The 16,954-nt window shown below is 43.2% G+C and overlaps 1 protein-coding gene across 4 annotated transcripts in view; it reads left to right on the forward strand.

Annotated features, from left to right (window-relative positions):
* Nucleotides 1–16,954, forward strand: part of NPL (N-acetylneuraminate pyruvate lyase) — a 37,783-nt gene that overhangs the window by 7,704 nt on the left and 13,125 nt on the right. For all 4 annotated transcript variants that reach the window (XM_019427511.1, XM_019427495.2, XM_019427503.2 and 1 more), the window contains 3 exons: nucleotides 6,854–6,927; nucleotides 8,886–8,973; nucleotides 12,721–12,778. In XM_019427511.1, the coding sequence (XP_019283056.1) occupies nucleotides 6,854–6,927; nucleotides 8,886–8,973; nucleotides 12,721–12,778 (220 nt within the window). The remainder of the gene's footprint in view (nucleotides 1–6,853; nucleotides 6,928–8,885; nucleotides 8,974–12,720; nucleotides 12,779–16,954) is intronic.

Raw genomic sequence — 16,954 nt, forward strand, 5'->3', positions numbered from 1 at the left:
TTGCTCTACATCACATGGGAACTTGCTAGGAATGCAGAATCTCAGGCCCTACTACATACCAACTGAATCAGGACAGGCATTTTAACTATCCCTGGATGATTCTTTAGCACATTAAAGTCCGAGATGAACTGATCTAAGTTCAAGCTCAGACTCTCTTGGATACCTCTCCTGCTACATTTCTGGTCCCCCAAACACCTCATAGTTTTTTCCCTCAGTGCCTTTACTCATTCTGTTTCCTCTGCCTTTTTCTACCACCATCCTCCCCTCCCTCTACTCCACGTGAGCACTTCTACTCATCCATCAAAACCATCCTCTGGTGCTTCTTCCCCATTTTCCGTAAAAAGAATGATAGAGTCCTTCCCCTGGGATTCCACGTCAGCCTGTGTACATCTTTACACGTTACATCAGCCTGTGCATGCCTTTTACGGTACTCATTACCTGTCTCTCCCTCCAGGTTTGCAGCTGCTTCACCTTATTCCACGGATATTTATTGAGTACCAGGCAATCCGCAAAGACTGAGCATGTTTTTTATTCATCATTCTGTCTTCAGCCTGTAGCACAGTGAATAGTACATTTTGTTATTTCACTAGGAAAAGAAGCTAACACTGATGAGCTAAATACTAGGTGTCAGTCATCATGTCGGGCATTTTAATGTACATGTTCCAATTTTGTTTAATGTTTATTCTGGGGAAGAGAGAGCATGATCAGGGGAGGGGCAGAGAGAGAGAGAGAGAGAGAGAGAGAGAGAGAGAGAGAGAGAGAGAATCCCAAGCAGGCTTCACGCTTAGGAAAGAGCCCAATGCAGGGCTCAATCATGACCTGAGCTGAAATCGAGTCAGACACTCAGCCAACCAACTGAGCTACCCAGTGCCCTGTACATGTTCCAATTTAATCTGAGAGAGAACTACAATGTTGTTTGTAGAGTTGATGAGACCAAGATCCTAAAGGTTAACACACTGCCCCTAGCCATGTCACTGGAGAGAAAGATCTTTCTCTACCCACCTCAGTTCTCATCTTTTTCTACACAAGAGTAGAAGACGTTTGTTTTCCTTAGTTGTTTTGAGAAGTCACTCCTTCCCTTGGGCCAGTACAGTGTTTAGAACAGAAAGTCCATTTCAGATTGGCCAAAATGTCAAGAAAAAGACTATTTCCTCCCCAGAATGCCTTTGGCTTCATCACAGGAATCCTCATATCACCCTCTGGTAAAAACAGACCTGTTACCCCAGTCCGAAAGGGCCTGGACCGCTGGAGTTGGAATTGTGTAGAGTATTGTTTTCTTAACTGTGTTGAGAGACTACATGACCCAAATTCTCAGAACAGAATGTTTTCTGGCAAGGCGGGGCAATTATGGTCCCTGAATACTTCCCTGCTGAAGGAGTTTTGAAGTAGCCAAGTAATTATTTTGCCAAAAGTACACATAACTTTCATCTGGTTTTGAATACTGAGAGTTATATGTAAAAGGCCAAAAAAAAAAAAAAAAAAAAAGGGAATATCAGATATTCTGACAGGCATGCTCGTGACCTGCCCCTTTGATTATGTATTCTCAAATAAAGGGAACCTTTCACTTAGTGTCATACACCAGGAGAGGAAGTAAACAGCAATAGAGATTTTTCTCTGAAAAGCCACTTCAAATGAATTCTGTTATCTTTCTCCCCTAAGAGAAGAGATACAGTCTACATACGGTCTCAAACTGCACCCACTCAGGGCCGTGACTGGTGGCAAAAATAATTGGATAAACATTCTGTCCTCTTACATAGTCTACAGGTGCACTAAATGTCCAAGGGTAGAGGATTAGCTAAATTAATTCTGTTCATTCATACAATGAAATGCTGCATAGCCAGGCTAGTAACAGAATATCTAAAGATGAGGGGAAATATTCGATTTGGCATGCTGAGTGAAAATATAGTACCATATTTGGTACATATTTATAGTACCAAATATGACCATATTTATTTAAGAAAATGCTTTATTATGTATTTGCAAATAGAAAAGTATCAAACTAATAAGAGTGATAACATCCAAAGAGATCCTGCATAGGTTCTTCTCTCCTTTTTTATGGTGTGTACTTTCAAATATAAATGACAGAGCTTCTACAGTATGAAGAAAGTTAAGCACTTTTATGAAAAGAAACTCATGAGCCCAAGGCAAAGAATCTGAACCCCTGGGAATTGAAATTAAGGTATTAAATTGGAGTTAAATCGGGGAGTGACTTCAACAAGCCTGGCATTTGGTTCTGGATCATACAACCCTGAGGTGGCCAGCAGTGAGATGTGTTCTTGGGGCTCATGAAGGAAGACACACACAATGGAAAGCCAGCCTTTGGAAGTGAACTGGCTTGTGCCACTTCTCACTTCCTTGAACAACAGGCCCCAAATGGCCATCCAGTGGGGATAAGAATCATCCAGTCTTAGTGTTTCCATTACTGCTGGTGACTTCCTCCTAGCTGAGACGGTGCCTGCAGCAATTTACATAAACCCACACTTCACACAGAGAGAGAGTAGGGTGGGAAACCAGAGAAGGGAGTAAAGTTCCCAGAGAGGATTATCATCCTGTTCCCACCTTAGCCCTGCTGTTGGGATGCTTTTGTGACAAATATGGTAACAGCTCTGGGTAATTTCACTGGGTTCACTTGCGACTGGAGCCACTGAGCCAAGGGCTGCAGAGATCTGAAATCCCTGAGTTGGTCTGGGGTGGGGGGGCGGGGGGGGGGGGGGGTTCTGTGCCTCCAAAGGGGACAGCCTCTGCTCTTCCCAGCCATTAATGCTGTTCAGAAATGCAGGCCTGGAGGTGCCTGGGTGGCTCAGTCGGTTAAGCGTCCAACTTCAGCTTAGGTCATGATCTCACAGTTCATGAGTTCAAGCCCCACGTTGGGCTCTGTGCTGACAGCTCAGAGCCTGGATCCCACTTCAGGTTCTGGGTCTCCCTGTCTCTTTGTCTCTCCCCCACTTGCACTCTGTCTCACTGTCTCTCTTTCAAAAATAAAGAATTTAAAAAAATGCAGGCCTGGCCTTATTAGATCTTCTGCCTTCTCAAAGTCATTTTTTTTTTAGTGTTTATTTTTTGAGAGAGAATCGGAAGCAGGCTCTAGGCTCTGAGTTGTCAGCACAGAGCCCCATGTGGGGCTCAAACTCATGAGCCCCATGAGATTATGACCTGAGCCAAAGTTGGTCACTTAACTGACTGAGCCACCCAGGCCCCCCTCAAAGTTATTTTTTTAAACAAGAAAATAAATGTTTAATGTTGTGAAGGTCAAAACACTTAAGAGCCATCTCTTTTCCACCTCTCTCTCTAAGAGGATTTTAGGAGCATTTTATGAAAAGCAACAAACTGCTTTCTTTCTTTCATTTTTTTAAGTTTATTTTGAGAGACAGAGAGAAAGAGCACATATGTGCAAATGGGAGGGGCATAGAGAGGCAGAGAATCCCAAGCAGCTCTGTGCAGTCATCTTGGAGCCCAATGTGGGGTTTGAACTCAGGAACCATGAGATCATGGCCTGAGCTGAAACCAAGAGCCGGATCCTTAACCAACTGAGCCACCCAGGCGCCCCAACAAACCGCTTTCTTGAGGGGCTAGAAAATGTATCACCCATAGCATCCCTAACCCTAGTATAATTGTGGCTCCCATCCAGCAAGGCCTAAAGGAGTAGTGAGAAGGGGGTCAGTGCAGATGGAAGCACTACCCACTGAAGCCCTAAAATAGTATGGAGTTCACTGAAAGAGGAGAGGAATCATGGGCTTCATGTACTGGCCTACATTTGTCAAAGGGTGCAGCCAACTCCCTGGAAAGAGAAGGGCCAAGGGAGGGAGGAGCGCAAGATTTCATCCTGTTTATTCCAGATCCGCCTCCTCCTCAAAGTCTCTGTTCCCAGCCTCCCTGATTAGAATAATTAGCCCCTCTTCTAAACCCCTGTATACTTAAAAAAACTTTTTTAATATTTTATTTATTTTTGAGAGAGACAGCGTGAGAGCAGGGAAGGAGCAGAGAGAGAAGGAGACACAGAATCTGAAGCAGGCTCCAGGCTCTGAGCTGGAGAGCTCCAGGCTCTGTCAGCACAGAGCCCAATGCGGGGCTCGAACCCACAAGCCGTGAGATCATGACCTGAGCCACCCGGGCACCCCATCCCATATACTTTTTGATTCAGTCATAGCCTTTATCATGTTTTCTCAATGGTCTAGTTATTTATATACTAGTTTCTCCTTTATTCAGTTAACGTTATAGGTTTAAATGTATCCTGCGGGTGTGGGGATAAGCTGCTTTTAAGACAGCGATCACGGGTGTTTCACCATCATTGAGTCTCTGCACTATGCCAGGCACAGACTAGGGATTGTGAGGTATAAAAGGCACAGGCCTGCCTTCTGGAAGTCCTTGCTCTAGCCTGCAGGGTGAGCATAAACAATTTACAAAATGATTCTTGGGGTGTTTGGGTGGCTCAGTCAGTTTGGCATCAGACTTCACCTCAGGTCATGATCTCTCTGTTGGTGAGTTTGAGGCCTGCATTGGGCTCTGTGCTGATAGCTCAGAGCCTGCAGCCTGCTTCAGACTCTGTGTCTCCCGGTTTCTCTGCCCCTCCCCAGTTTGCATTCTTGTCTGTCTCTCTCTCTGTCTCTCTTAAAAGTAAACATTTAAGTAGGGATGTGAACTTCGCTGAGGGTGTGAGGTGTTTCTGGGTTTTGTCATGAGGAGTAGTAACAGAAATAATGATTGAGCCAGGTAGGGTGCTGAGCACGTGTACTAGACTGGCCATTAGAGGCCCACGTGGCAGTGTGGGTCCCTGCTGAGTTTAGAGTCCATTCTGGGGGGACACACACACACACACCCTAACAGACTAAATCAGTTTCTCTCCTTAAGTATTTCTGAAAATGGAAACAAGCTCTTCAGCCTCCCTTTCCAAATGAAGAAGCATTAGACTAAACCAAAAGAATGCACATCAAAGGACAGTACCTACCAGCCCCTGACAATCTGGAGCTCTATGGGCTCCTCCTTGGTGACAAAGCCAGGCCTGCTCTAGGTGGTCTTCAGTACGTGGCCGGGATGGGATTGGGGAGCTGTCAAGACCTCAGTGAAAGTGTACAGGAGCCACTGTGTTTGAGTCTGTGATTCCAACATGGACGGTTGCCCACCAGATTTCTTTCCAGCTTCCAGTCTGATTTGGAAGTTCCCTAGGTCTGCCAGAGCTATTTGCTGGTTGCTTGCATTGGTAGATGAGCACTACTGGTCAAAATCAGGGTTAGCCATGCACAGACAAAGCCGCTACTGATTTTCTTGCATCTCAGAGCTTATCCCAAGTGGCGGAGGGCTAATGGAAGCAGCCAGAAGCAGGTTCCAAGTGGCAGGAACATAGATATTCCCAGTTGAACAGGTCAAGCTGACCTAAATGAGGGTATTGAGATGGATTGTCTAGGCAGATAACTCACCCATTCTCCCTTTAGGTGAGAACAACCTAAATTTGTTCTTGTCCTGTATTGAGGGAGCTCCTCTGCTCAGCAAGACTGAGAGGCCAGGATTTGGTATTTGAGCAAGGGGGGCAGGGGCGGCAATGTTCTGAGGCTGTGCTCGTGAGCCATTATGCCATTATGCCATTATGCCATTATGCCATTATGGAGGGAGTCTGCTCCCCTCAGGGGGCCTTAGAACTGCTTTAAAGCACACTTTCCCAGTTGACTGGCTCTGATTAGTTGTCATTTGCATGTTGTGGATAGTGACTGCCTGTGCATTCTTTGCTGTTATCTCTAGTGTTTCTATTATCTTTGATAAATATCCTTTGATGTCTTTGTTTTCTTTATGCATCAGATTTTTTTTGTTTTGTTTTCGTGTGGTAAGGAATACAATAAGCAAAGATGAAAAGGATGTTAACAAGGTTAAAATTAAACTGAGATTTTCTGGTCCCCATTGACAAAAATGTAAATGGAAGCCAACTAGCACTTTTTGTTCTTGGCTGTATAACCATGGGTTCTGTGGCATTTAACACCTGCTAGCCACAGCACAGTTTTCCTTTGAGTTTTCACTCTCTAGCCCCCATCATCCTCACCTGCACTTTGATTGAGAACAAGTCACTTTATATGATGTGTGTAAATCTGTTTCTAGATTTTAAAATCAGTATGATTTTTAAGGAAAAGAGCCCTTATTGCCTTAAGCATCAGATCCTTACAGGGTCATTGCTCTTCAGACTGCCCAGTGCATGCATGCAGATCACAAGGGAATCTTATTCCCATGAGGATTTTGACTGGGGAGGACTGTGTGAGGACTGGGACTCTGCATTTCTTACAGACCCCAGATGCCTGTGCTACTCTTCCACAGACCGTGCTTTGAGAGGCAGTGACAGCCAAGTTCCTCTCCGATGTTAATCCTGTTCGATGTAAAACTAGCAAATACAATTGAAGCTTAATTTGCTGTCACAAATATTAAGTGCTAAAATTCTTAAATATTAAGATCGAATTTTCCTACCTTGTAAGCCTAAAAGATGATTGCCTCTCACCAAATGGAATATGTTAAATTCTCATTTCACCACGGCTTCGACCATTGTTCTTCCCCAAAAGGGCAAAAGCTTACTAAGTAATTACTTTTTAAATCTTACTTGTGGGGATATTTAAATGTAAAGCCTTTGCTGATAAATAAGTGATGTGTTGCTCACGTAAGTGAAGCATATGTGAACAACTAGAGAAATCACTCAAAAAACAAGGAAAAACTCAGGCATTATTTAGAGCAGGCTAACAGTTTTACACACCAGCCTGGTGGACTTTTAATAACTAGTAACAAAAGGGAGCAGTTTATAGATTTAAGGGTTGGTTGAATAATATTCTAAAAAAGTCTTAATATGCATTTCTTCTTTTTTTTTTTTTCCTGTGTCCTTTAGAGAAATCAACTTTTCAGTCATTGGTCAGTACGTGGACTATCTTGTGGAAGAACAGGGAGTGAAGAATATTTTTGGTGAGTCATCTTTAGAGATTTCTCTATACATCTCTAGCCAAATCCTTAGAGAGTAGCTCTTACCTGGTTACTAGTAGGTCACAGTGTCTTGTGCCATAGTTTACTGGCTAAGCTAAGTAAAATTTGTGAATCTGTGGACTCATCAGTTTTAGATGTGAAAGGCATCTCAAGAGATTATCTAATTTGGTGGTGTACCTTCAAAACAGATAAGGTATTATTTTTATCCCCACTTAAGGAGGAAAATCTATGACTCAGATATATTATTCAGGGTGCCTAACGCACTGAACCAAGAAATGGTAGAGTAACAGCAAAATCCAGACTTCTCTGTCTTAAGAATGGGCTTTATTCTGACCTCAACCAGACCTTTCGTATGGTAAATGTAGAAAGACTCGACATGCAGCACACAAGGGAATCACAGGTCCAGCAGTTACCCTCATTTATTTCAGAGACGGTGGAAATTAAAAAGTCAGACCCTGAATATTTCAGGCCTGAGAACTATGCTTACCTCTGGTTGAGTTACCCCTTGTGTTGTGTTCTGGGTGCTTGACTCCATAGACTGGACACTACGTCTTTTTCCTGAGCTACTGCTCTACCAACAGGGGCCCCTTAAAAACTGGAAGCATAAGGTCAGAATCAAAGGAGGTTAAAACTTCTGTGAAAAGGTGTGCAGGCCACACATTAAAACCAGAGCCTGATTACAGAACCACTTGGTGTCCGCCCTACAGCTCCAAGCTGTAGTGAAGAAGACAGATTCTTACTCATCGAAAGGCCACAGATGTCCCCTGGGTGTAGGGAAAAACTAGGAACATCCCTACTAGTAGAGCATGTTTGAAATTTCTTAAGACCCCAAAGGAGTAGGAAAAACACTCTTTCCTACTCTCACTCCCCTTCTCTACCCCACCTGAGTGCTCAGTGTTTGGTGATCCAAAGTGCTGCCATATGCCTTAGGCTCCGGTAATGTATCCTAGTGCTGTTTGCATACTTTCTGTGGTCCATTAAGAGATTATTGTATTAGGGCAAGTTTTGGAAACACACAGATCTGGATTCAAACTTAGATTACTTAATGATTCAGAGCCTCATTTTTTCATCTGTAAATGAGAAAAATCATTTGTACTTTGCAGGGTTACTGTGAGAATAAGTGAATATGTAAGAGTGCTTATTCAAGAAATATTAATATCCTTGGTGTTTAATTATGAATTACCATTTAAAAATTGTCCTAGAGTGCTGCCATCATGTTAAACTGTAGACTGAGGTCGTTTTATTTTTTTTTATTTTTTTATTTTTTTTTTTTTATTTTTTTTTTCAACGTTTATTTTATTTTTTGGGACAGAGAGAGACAGAGCATGAACGGGGGAGGGACAGAGAGAGAGGGAGACACAGAATCGGAAACAGGCTCCAGGCTCTGAGCCATCAGCCCAGAGCCTGACGCGGGGCTCGAACTCACGGACCGTGAGATCGTGACCTGGCTGAAGTCGGACGCTTAACCGACTGCGCCACCCAGGCGCCCCAAAGGTCGTTTTAGATACGCAGTATGCACCACTACCCTCATAAGTAACTCCCATGTGTGATGCCCTTGACATCCCAGCTCTGGATGGTGTTGATCTTCCTGCCATTCAAGCCCAAATAATAGAACTGGGTGGTTTTGCCCAAAATTTGCCTAAAATGAGGACAGTCTCCATTCAAATACTTGCTATCTGTTCCTGATAGCAAGAACAGATTTGTAATTACAAGTCATAAATTAGCCTTCCCGCTGCTTTGGCCAAGGTGAAGATAGAAAAAAGACAGAGTCTTAGATAAAAATGGAAACATAGCATTCCCCCTGCCAGATTCCATCCTCTGATCTTTCCCCATGTCCCTCCCTCGTAAGCAGGGAGTTCTGACCCTGCGTTTCCAGTGTTGCTGTTGGAGGAGCAAAAGGAATTGGTTGGCCCCACTGACTGACTCTCTGTTTGGAACAGTGAATGGCACAACGGGAGAAGGCCTGTCCCTGAGCGTCTCAGAGCGACGCCAGGTCGCAGAGGAATGGATGACAAAAGGGCGGAACAAGTGAGTGGTGTCACCAGGATAAAGGGTCTCTTGCAGAGAGCTGTGTGGAGTACTGCTCTTTTCTGATGACACAGTCTCCCACCTTCTGGTCAGAGGTCAGGCTTGAGGCATGGGGATCCGGGCACTTCAGCGAGGCACTGAGGTAGAGGAGTGCCCCTCCTTTCTAGGTGGAAGCAGGCAGACTGCAAGGCCCACCTGTCTCCCAGAGGATACATCTGGAAGCTGCCCCTTACTGTCTATAAGGGTTACCTGTCCTTGGACTGAGGGGATAAGAGGGAGTGGGGCTGGTGACAGACTCTGCTGTCCCCTGGCTCTTCTGAACAACTCCTCTCAGGATGGGTGCCTGATGCTTATATCAGCCCTGGCTTCCCTCCATCTTCTCTGTGCACGCGACTCAGCATGCTCTCTGTGGTGCTTCCTTTTGTAGTCTTAGGGAACTTTCTACATTTTCTAAACTTCAGTGTAATGATATATTTTTGTTCTAATGCTCCATTCATGCCATGGTAAGCAAATAGGACAGGATCCATTCAGTAAGCACACTCAGTTAACCAAGCTTTATTTGTCATGTGTGATGCACTGTGCTGGCACTTGGGAGATGAAACAGAGTCCCTGCCTTCAGGTTGCTTGTCATCCAATGGAGATGTCCAATCACGAAATTTAACACTGATCCTTGTGATAACCAGCATAAGCAGGGGTCAAAGAAGGCAATGGTTGATGTTGCCTTAGGTGGTGGCAAAGACTGGAGGTAAGTCCCAAGTGACCCTGGAGCAGAGGTTTTCAGAGTGAAGCCCATGACCTCCTTGGGGATCCTTAAGTGACTTCAGAACACCTTGAGTACTCTGAAGCTACACGCCAAGTCTGAATGCGTGTCTGCATACACGTTTCCTGTTGACCCATCACCTTTCAGCTCATTTCCAGTCAGATTTGGGCCCAAATTCCAGCAGGCCCAAACAGATTAAAGACCATGGACACAAAAAAGAGGAAAGTTAAAGATCAATATTAAGAAAAGCACCAGAAATGGGGAGAAAGTGAAGGGGACAAAGACAGAAAGCCCTCAGAAGGGCAGGAGAGAGGTCAGGGGTGAATCCCGCCACTTAAGGAAGAATAGTTTCAGAGCACGCCAATGTAGCGCAATTATTAGGAGTGGGGACTGTGCAGCCAGACTGCCTGAGTTTGGGTCCTGGTTCTGTCTCTTACTAGCCTTCTGAACTCAAGTCCTTTAACCGCCCTGTGTTTCACCTATAAAATAGGAATAAAAGTACATGTCTTCTAAGGTGGTGGCGAGGATTGAGATGGTGGCTGGCACACAGTACCGAGTGTTACATAGGAATTCATTGTAATTCTTGGCAGTAGATGCTGTGTTATCACATTTGTTATAAATATTGGATGTTGTGAAAGTCAGTAGATGGAGGGCTGAGAAGACCGCTTGGTTTGCAGTGACTGTGACCAATGACCTCAGAGCAGAGCCAGTGGGGTTGTTGAAACAGAAGCAGACCGCAGTGAGCTGTAGAAGGCAGCAGGTGTGCAGAGGTGGGGGCCATGAGTGCAGCCCATTCTCCAAACGTTTTCTGGTGAAGGGAAGAAGAGATGGAGTAGTATCTTAGGGAGGAAGAAGCAAGATTAAAAGAAGGGTAATTAGTTATAAAGCAGGGTAGTTCTGAGCATGTTTCTCTGCCGAAAAGACACCGTTATGGGAGAAAAGATTAACAAAGACAGCTGCTACCTTTGATAGGAAGGTCTGGGGGCACGCGGGGCTTGAAATAAAACCAAAAGTAGATAATGTTAGAGGACAGCCACGAAGCTAGGAGGAAAGCATAGATGGGGAGGTAACTAAGTGTAGAGGCACAGAGAAGGAGAAGGGGGGCAGTCTGTGTATGAAACGTCTTTATTTCTGGTGTATTGGAAGTGAAGACATCTGCCAGGAACAAGGAGTTGGGCTGGAATATAGAGCTTGAGAGTAGTCCAGATTTGAAGTAGCCATTGCAGGGAATTGGAAGGGAAGTCCGTCGTGATGACCAGAAGGCTTTCTGGAGCCTCGTTCTCCTGAATTGGGAAATAACGAGTTGGTATCAAAGCCACAGGGTGGTTTTTTCTAGCAGCAACTAACAGCAGGATAGAAGGGAGGAAGGAATGTGTGACTTGTTTTAACCTAGGCCAGGAGAAGGGGTGTGAAAGGTTTGAGGAGGTCATGCGGACAAGCTACTGGTAAGAGTAGAGCACATCAGTCAGCCTTCCCTTCTTTTCGAGGGTTTTTCCTATAAAAATGCAAACCTGATCACATCACCTCTTTAGTGAGGCCCATTTCACCTGAGACCTAACAAGTCAAGAATCGCTGAGGACTCACTGATCGGGCCTAAACAAGAATGTGGTGTCTCCATCCCCTGAGGATGGCACATGAGTCATTCAGGGGCCCCTCAGAAGAGTCACTGGGATGACTGGCCTCACAGCTGAATTTTATTAACCCTCCCTGAGAACACCCGTCTCACTGTGGCCTCCGCCCACGGGGTCACATGGAGCACCTCCGAAGATGAATATTGGGGTCTCAGAGGAAACCTCTCTTATAAGAGGCCAAATTCTGAGGACTTACAAGACAGGGAAAAGCTTTATGCAGTGAATTCATTTCTCATATGGCTGGTTCCTGGCTGTACTCTTTGAAGAACCTCTTTATTTTTATCTCCAACCAAAAAATGTCTCAATTTTACACCTATCTCCAGGCACCTATCACCATCAAATACACCATCTAAAACAGCGCTTCATCAAAGATAGTATTCAAGTATCAATCGCGCTGGTCAGAGTGGCTAAAATGAACAAATCAGGAGACTATAGACGCTGGCGATGATGTGGAGAAATGGGAACCCTCTTGCACTGCTGGTGGGAGTGCAACTGGTGTAGCCTCTCTGGAAAACAGTGTGGAGGTTCCTCAAAAAATTAAAAATAGAACTACCCTATGACCCAGCAATAGCCCTGCTGCTCGGAATCTACCCAAAGGATGCAGGAGTGCTGATGCATAGGGGCACACGTACCCCAATGTTTATAGCAACACTTTCAACAATAGCCAAATTATGGAAAGAGCCTAAATGTCCATCTACTGACAAATGGATAAAGAAGACATGGTTTATATATACAATGGAATACTACTTGGCAATGAGAAAGAATGAAATCTGGCCATTTGCAGCAATGTGAATGGAACTGGAAGGCATTATGCTAAGTGAAATAAGCCAGGGAGAGAAAGATAACCATATATTTTCACTCATACGTGGATCTTGAGAAACTTAACAGAAGACCATGGGAGAGGCGAAGGGGGAAAAAAAGTTACAGAGAGTGAGGGAGGCAAACCATAATAGACTCTTAAGGACTGAGAACAAACTAAGGGTAGATAGGGGTGGGGGAGAGGGGAAAGAGGATGATGGGCAGGGAGGAGGGCACTTGTTGGGATGAGCACTGGGTGTTGTATGGTAACCAATTTGACAATAAATTATGTTTTAAAAAAATATCGATTAATCGGTTATTGGTTTCAAAATTCTGCTTGGTTGGACCTTAAATTTTATTTCCTGGACATTCTTTTTTTTTAATCCTTTATTAGATTAGTTTTAAATAGACCACTATAGAATTTAATGGTTTTGAGATTGAGATTAGTGAGGCATTAGCCGACTTCCAGGATTAGTGAGACAGCACAAAGCAGGATAGTGCAGCCCTTCTGTGTTACTCTAAACTCCCAAGTGATGCAGCATGTTTTCTCCTTTGCAGGCTTGATCAGGTAGTAATTCACGTAGGAGCACTGAGCTTGAAGGAGTCACAAGAACTGGTATGTATGGAGGTCTATCTGGGAGAGACCACTCTAGGGTCCTCCTTTTTCTCTTATTACTGGAGTACAGTTGACATGTACAATGTTATATTAATTTCAGTGAAATTCATATAGTGAGCTGATAATTGTATGCATTAGTCCGTGTTCACCAGGGTAAGTGTGGTCACCAGCTGTCATCATACATGGTTATTACAATATTATTGTCTATATTCCCTATGCTGTGCTTTTCATCTCTGTGACTTGTTTTACAATTGGAAGTTTGTATCCCTTAATCCTCTTCATCTATTTTGCCCGTCCCCCCACTACCCTCTCCTCTGGCAACTACCAGTTGGTTCTCTTCATTTACGTATTATTGTATATCTCTCTTTCTATTTTTTTGTTTATTCATTTCTTTTGTTTTTTAGATTCCACATAAGGGAAGGGGCTCCTTTTTTATGCTGAGGTTAAACTCAATACAGTTTTTGCTGTATATTGGACGCTGTCATGGGGAGTATGAGATGAGGGACCTCAGAGAGCTCACCATCCAGAAGCAGGCAGAGAGCCATGATGAGAGTAGCCCGAGGTGATAACTCCTGTAGCAGAAGTCAGGGTGGGTATAGATGGAGCTAAGTTTGCGAGTCAGGAGAACTTGAGCGAACCTCAGCTTTTCCTCGGAAGCAAAGAGCAAAGCCATCTGCTGGGCATGAAGGAGATGGTAGATGGGGTTCAGGTGTAAAGAGCAGTTACCGCCTCAGAGAATGGGAGAGAGAACTGAAACACAGGAAGACTGTCCCACCCATGTTCGAATCAGCATTATCTATAATGTAAAGAGGCAGAAGCAGCCCAAATGCCCATCAGTGGATAAATAGATAAAATGTGGTATAGACATACTATTAAAGGACAAAAAGGCAGCTGAGTAATTTAAAAGATCCAGTTGGCTTTGAGTGATTCATGAATCCAGCAGCATCCAATCTAGCAAATAGAAGGGAGCTCTGGGGGGCCTGGGTGGCTCAGTTGGTTAAGCATCTGACTCTTGATTTTGGCTCAGATCATGTCGTGGTTCATGAGATCGAGCCCCACGTCAGGCTCTGTGCTGACACTGTGGAGCCTGTTTGGGATTCTTTCTCTCTCCTTCTCTCTCTCTCTTCCCCTCCCCCACTCTCCCACTCTCTCAAAATAAGTACAGTTTAAAAAAAAAAAGAAGGAAGTTTTTTGAAGCCTGGAAAAGGAAAGGTTTTTAAAGACAGAGAGGGAGTGAAGAAAAGAAAATTATTAGCAAAGAACACATTGTTTTAAGCAAGGTCATCCTCCTAAGGGGAATGGAAGGGGTCTGGCAATAAATTTCCTCATGCTGACCAGGAAGTTCCATGTTGACAGTTTAAAGGTTACATTCCTGGGAAGATTGAAACTGCAGTCAGGTTATGTATTAAGTCTTGGTTTGCTGATGTGGGGCCTTAACATAAGTGACTCCATCTGGGTCCTGTGATTTTCTTTTTAACAATACAGTGGAATATTATTCAACCTTAAAAAGGAAGGAAATCTATCCTGTCACGTGCTGTAATGTAGGTGAACCTCCTTGAGGACATTATGTTAAATAAGCCAGTCACTAGAAAACAAATACTATATGATTCTTCTTAAATGAGGTATCTAAAGTAGTCAAATTCATAAAAACAAAGTAGAATGGTGGATATCAGGGGCTAGAGGGAGAGAAAAAGAAGAATTGTTTAATGGGTATAGAGTTTCAGATCTGGAAGATGAAAAGTTGTAGAGGGGCGCCTGGGTGGCTTAGTCCTTTGAGCGTCCCACTTCAGCTTAGGTCATGATCTCAAGGTTCACGGGTTTGAGCCCAGCGTCAGGTTCTGTGCTGACAGCTCAGAGCCTGGAGCCTGCTTGGGACTCTGTGTCTCCCTCTCTCTCTGCCCCTCCCCTGCTCACACTCTGTATCTCTGTCTCAAAAATTAATAAAATATTTTTAAAAATTTTTTAAATTAATAAAATTAAAAGAAAAGTTGTAGAGATATGTTTCATAACTGCTGAACTGTACACTTAAAAATGATTAAAGTGGTAAATTTTATGTGATTTTGTCACAAAAATTTTTTTTAAGTAACTTATATGCCTCACATTTGGCAGACTTGAACTCAAAACCCTGAGATTAGGAGTCAGTCACATGCTCTTCTGACTGAGCCAGCCAGGTACCCCTAATTAGTCAAATTTTTAAAAAGGATTGCCCAGTGGTGCTGAAAACCAACTGAAGCTGAGTCATAAATTTCTCATACCACCATTCAACTAGGTTATGGAAATTTCTTCCTAGGTACAGTCTTCAACCAGAACATAGGTTCAAGAACACAAACAATTGCATTGCTCTGGGTTTGAAGATTAGCAGATTAGATGGAGCAAAGGGTAGGAGTAGAAGGAGTCAAAGTTGCTGGCAGAAAAGTACATGACCTGGTGGTTCCAGGACTTTGTGAAATGGGTAAAAAAAGAAAGCTCAACAATGTTGCAGTGTTTACCAGAAGGCCTAGTACCTGGACCACTGCTAAATTAACCATGTTTTCAGAATTTATATATTCTAATTCCGAAGATTCCAATGACTTGACCTGGCCTCAACATCTTCTTGATGTGTTTTGTTTCTCCTATTACTGAATTTAGAAATGGAATGCATTATACATATTTGCAAAATTGCAGTTCAACACTCTTAGGCAAGCCACACAGGAAGACATATTGCTAGATGGTTGCTTAATAAGCCTAAAATCAGAAGTTGGAGACTTGATTTATCCTTATTCTTGATAGGTCTTTCAGTTTAGGTAGTATCATGTAGGAAACCTTTTTTTTCCCATCTCTTTTCAATTGCTTTCTTTCCCTATGTGTGATATAAATTTTAAAGTATTGTCATGTCATGACATGAAAACCGTCCTCTATTGGGCTAACCACTAGAAGAGTATAATCTTAGTATAGAAATAATCCCCTGCTATAGGGATAATCCCCTGCTATAGGGATAATCCCCTACTATGGGGATAATCTTACCAATGAGATGATAATTTTGTATCTGCTTAGCCATAACTCCATTGGATGGGGTTTGAATGGGCACTGCCATCAACTGTCTTTAGCTGTTTCCTTTTTCCTTATTTGCAGCTAAGGTTACCCTTCTACTTCTTGCCCTAAACAGAGTGCTAAAACAAATTATTCAAATACATTACATTCCAACCCCATGTAAATGAAATTACACCCAATGTCACAATTGGTCTTTGGACTATATCCCGTTCTTCTTTTTGGCTCTCCTACTTCTGCAGAAAGCTAATCACATCTATTAGGTATAGATATTAAAGTCTCAAAGGGAAGCGTGTTTCCATTTTAGGTAGTGGGACATGTTCTGAAGCAATCCGCAAGTCCCTGCTATGTGCTCAGCACCATGATTAACTAACTGTACACAAGAGTAAAATCTGACCCCTGCCCTCAGGGAACTCATTCTATTTGAGAACAGTCACTGTACACAACTCTCTTGCCATGTAGTAGACTTTAGGTACTCTACTTGAAATAGATAAGGATGTTTGAGGGCCCAGCAGAAGGAAATGTTATTTTTCCTGGAGAAATCTGAGAAAACCTCAGAATAGTGGTACAGTGTATCTTCCTTTATGTGCATAATCTTTTTCTTCTCAACCATCCTCAACTTCATTCCCAATCCATAAATTAAAATTTTTAAATAAATTTAGAATAAATTTTAAAATGTGACTATTAAAGCACTGGACAGGAAAGATAGCGTCATCCAATGGATCCAATGGGCTGAACACTAGAAGAGAAATTACACCTGCAAGTTTCTCTTTAATGAACCACTCATGTCTTCTTTAGCAAGGTTTTTTTGTACTGACAGAGTCTGAAGAAGAATCAGATTAAATGCACAGGCCACCTCCAACAGCGGTCTCTACTTTGCAATTTGGGATTTTCCTGGTAATGACATTTATCATTAAATTTGGCTTATTTTCTGTTCTCTAGTGGTGCATCAGTTGCATCACTTCAAGTGCTACTGTCAGTAGTTTGTTGCTACTCTCATTATCTAACTGAAGGTGCATATAATAAGTCACTTATTCCAAGTGATATTGTAATTTATAATAAATATGTATTTGGTCTTTGCTCAGCTTCTGGCACAGAGTTCCTAACACTCTTGGAATTCTCTGTGATGAGAGCAATAAAGGTGTCTCT

Source organism: Panthera pardus, unplaced genomic scaffold, assembly GCF_024362965.1.
Source record: "Panthera pardus isolate Hobbes unplaced genomic scaffold, ASM2436296v1 HiC_scaffold_21, whole genome shotgun sequence".
In the NCBI taxonomy this organism is placed as follows: Eukaryota; Metazoa; Chordata; class Mammalia; order Carnivora; family Felidae; genus Panthera; species Panthera pardus.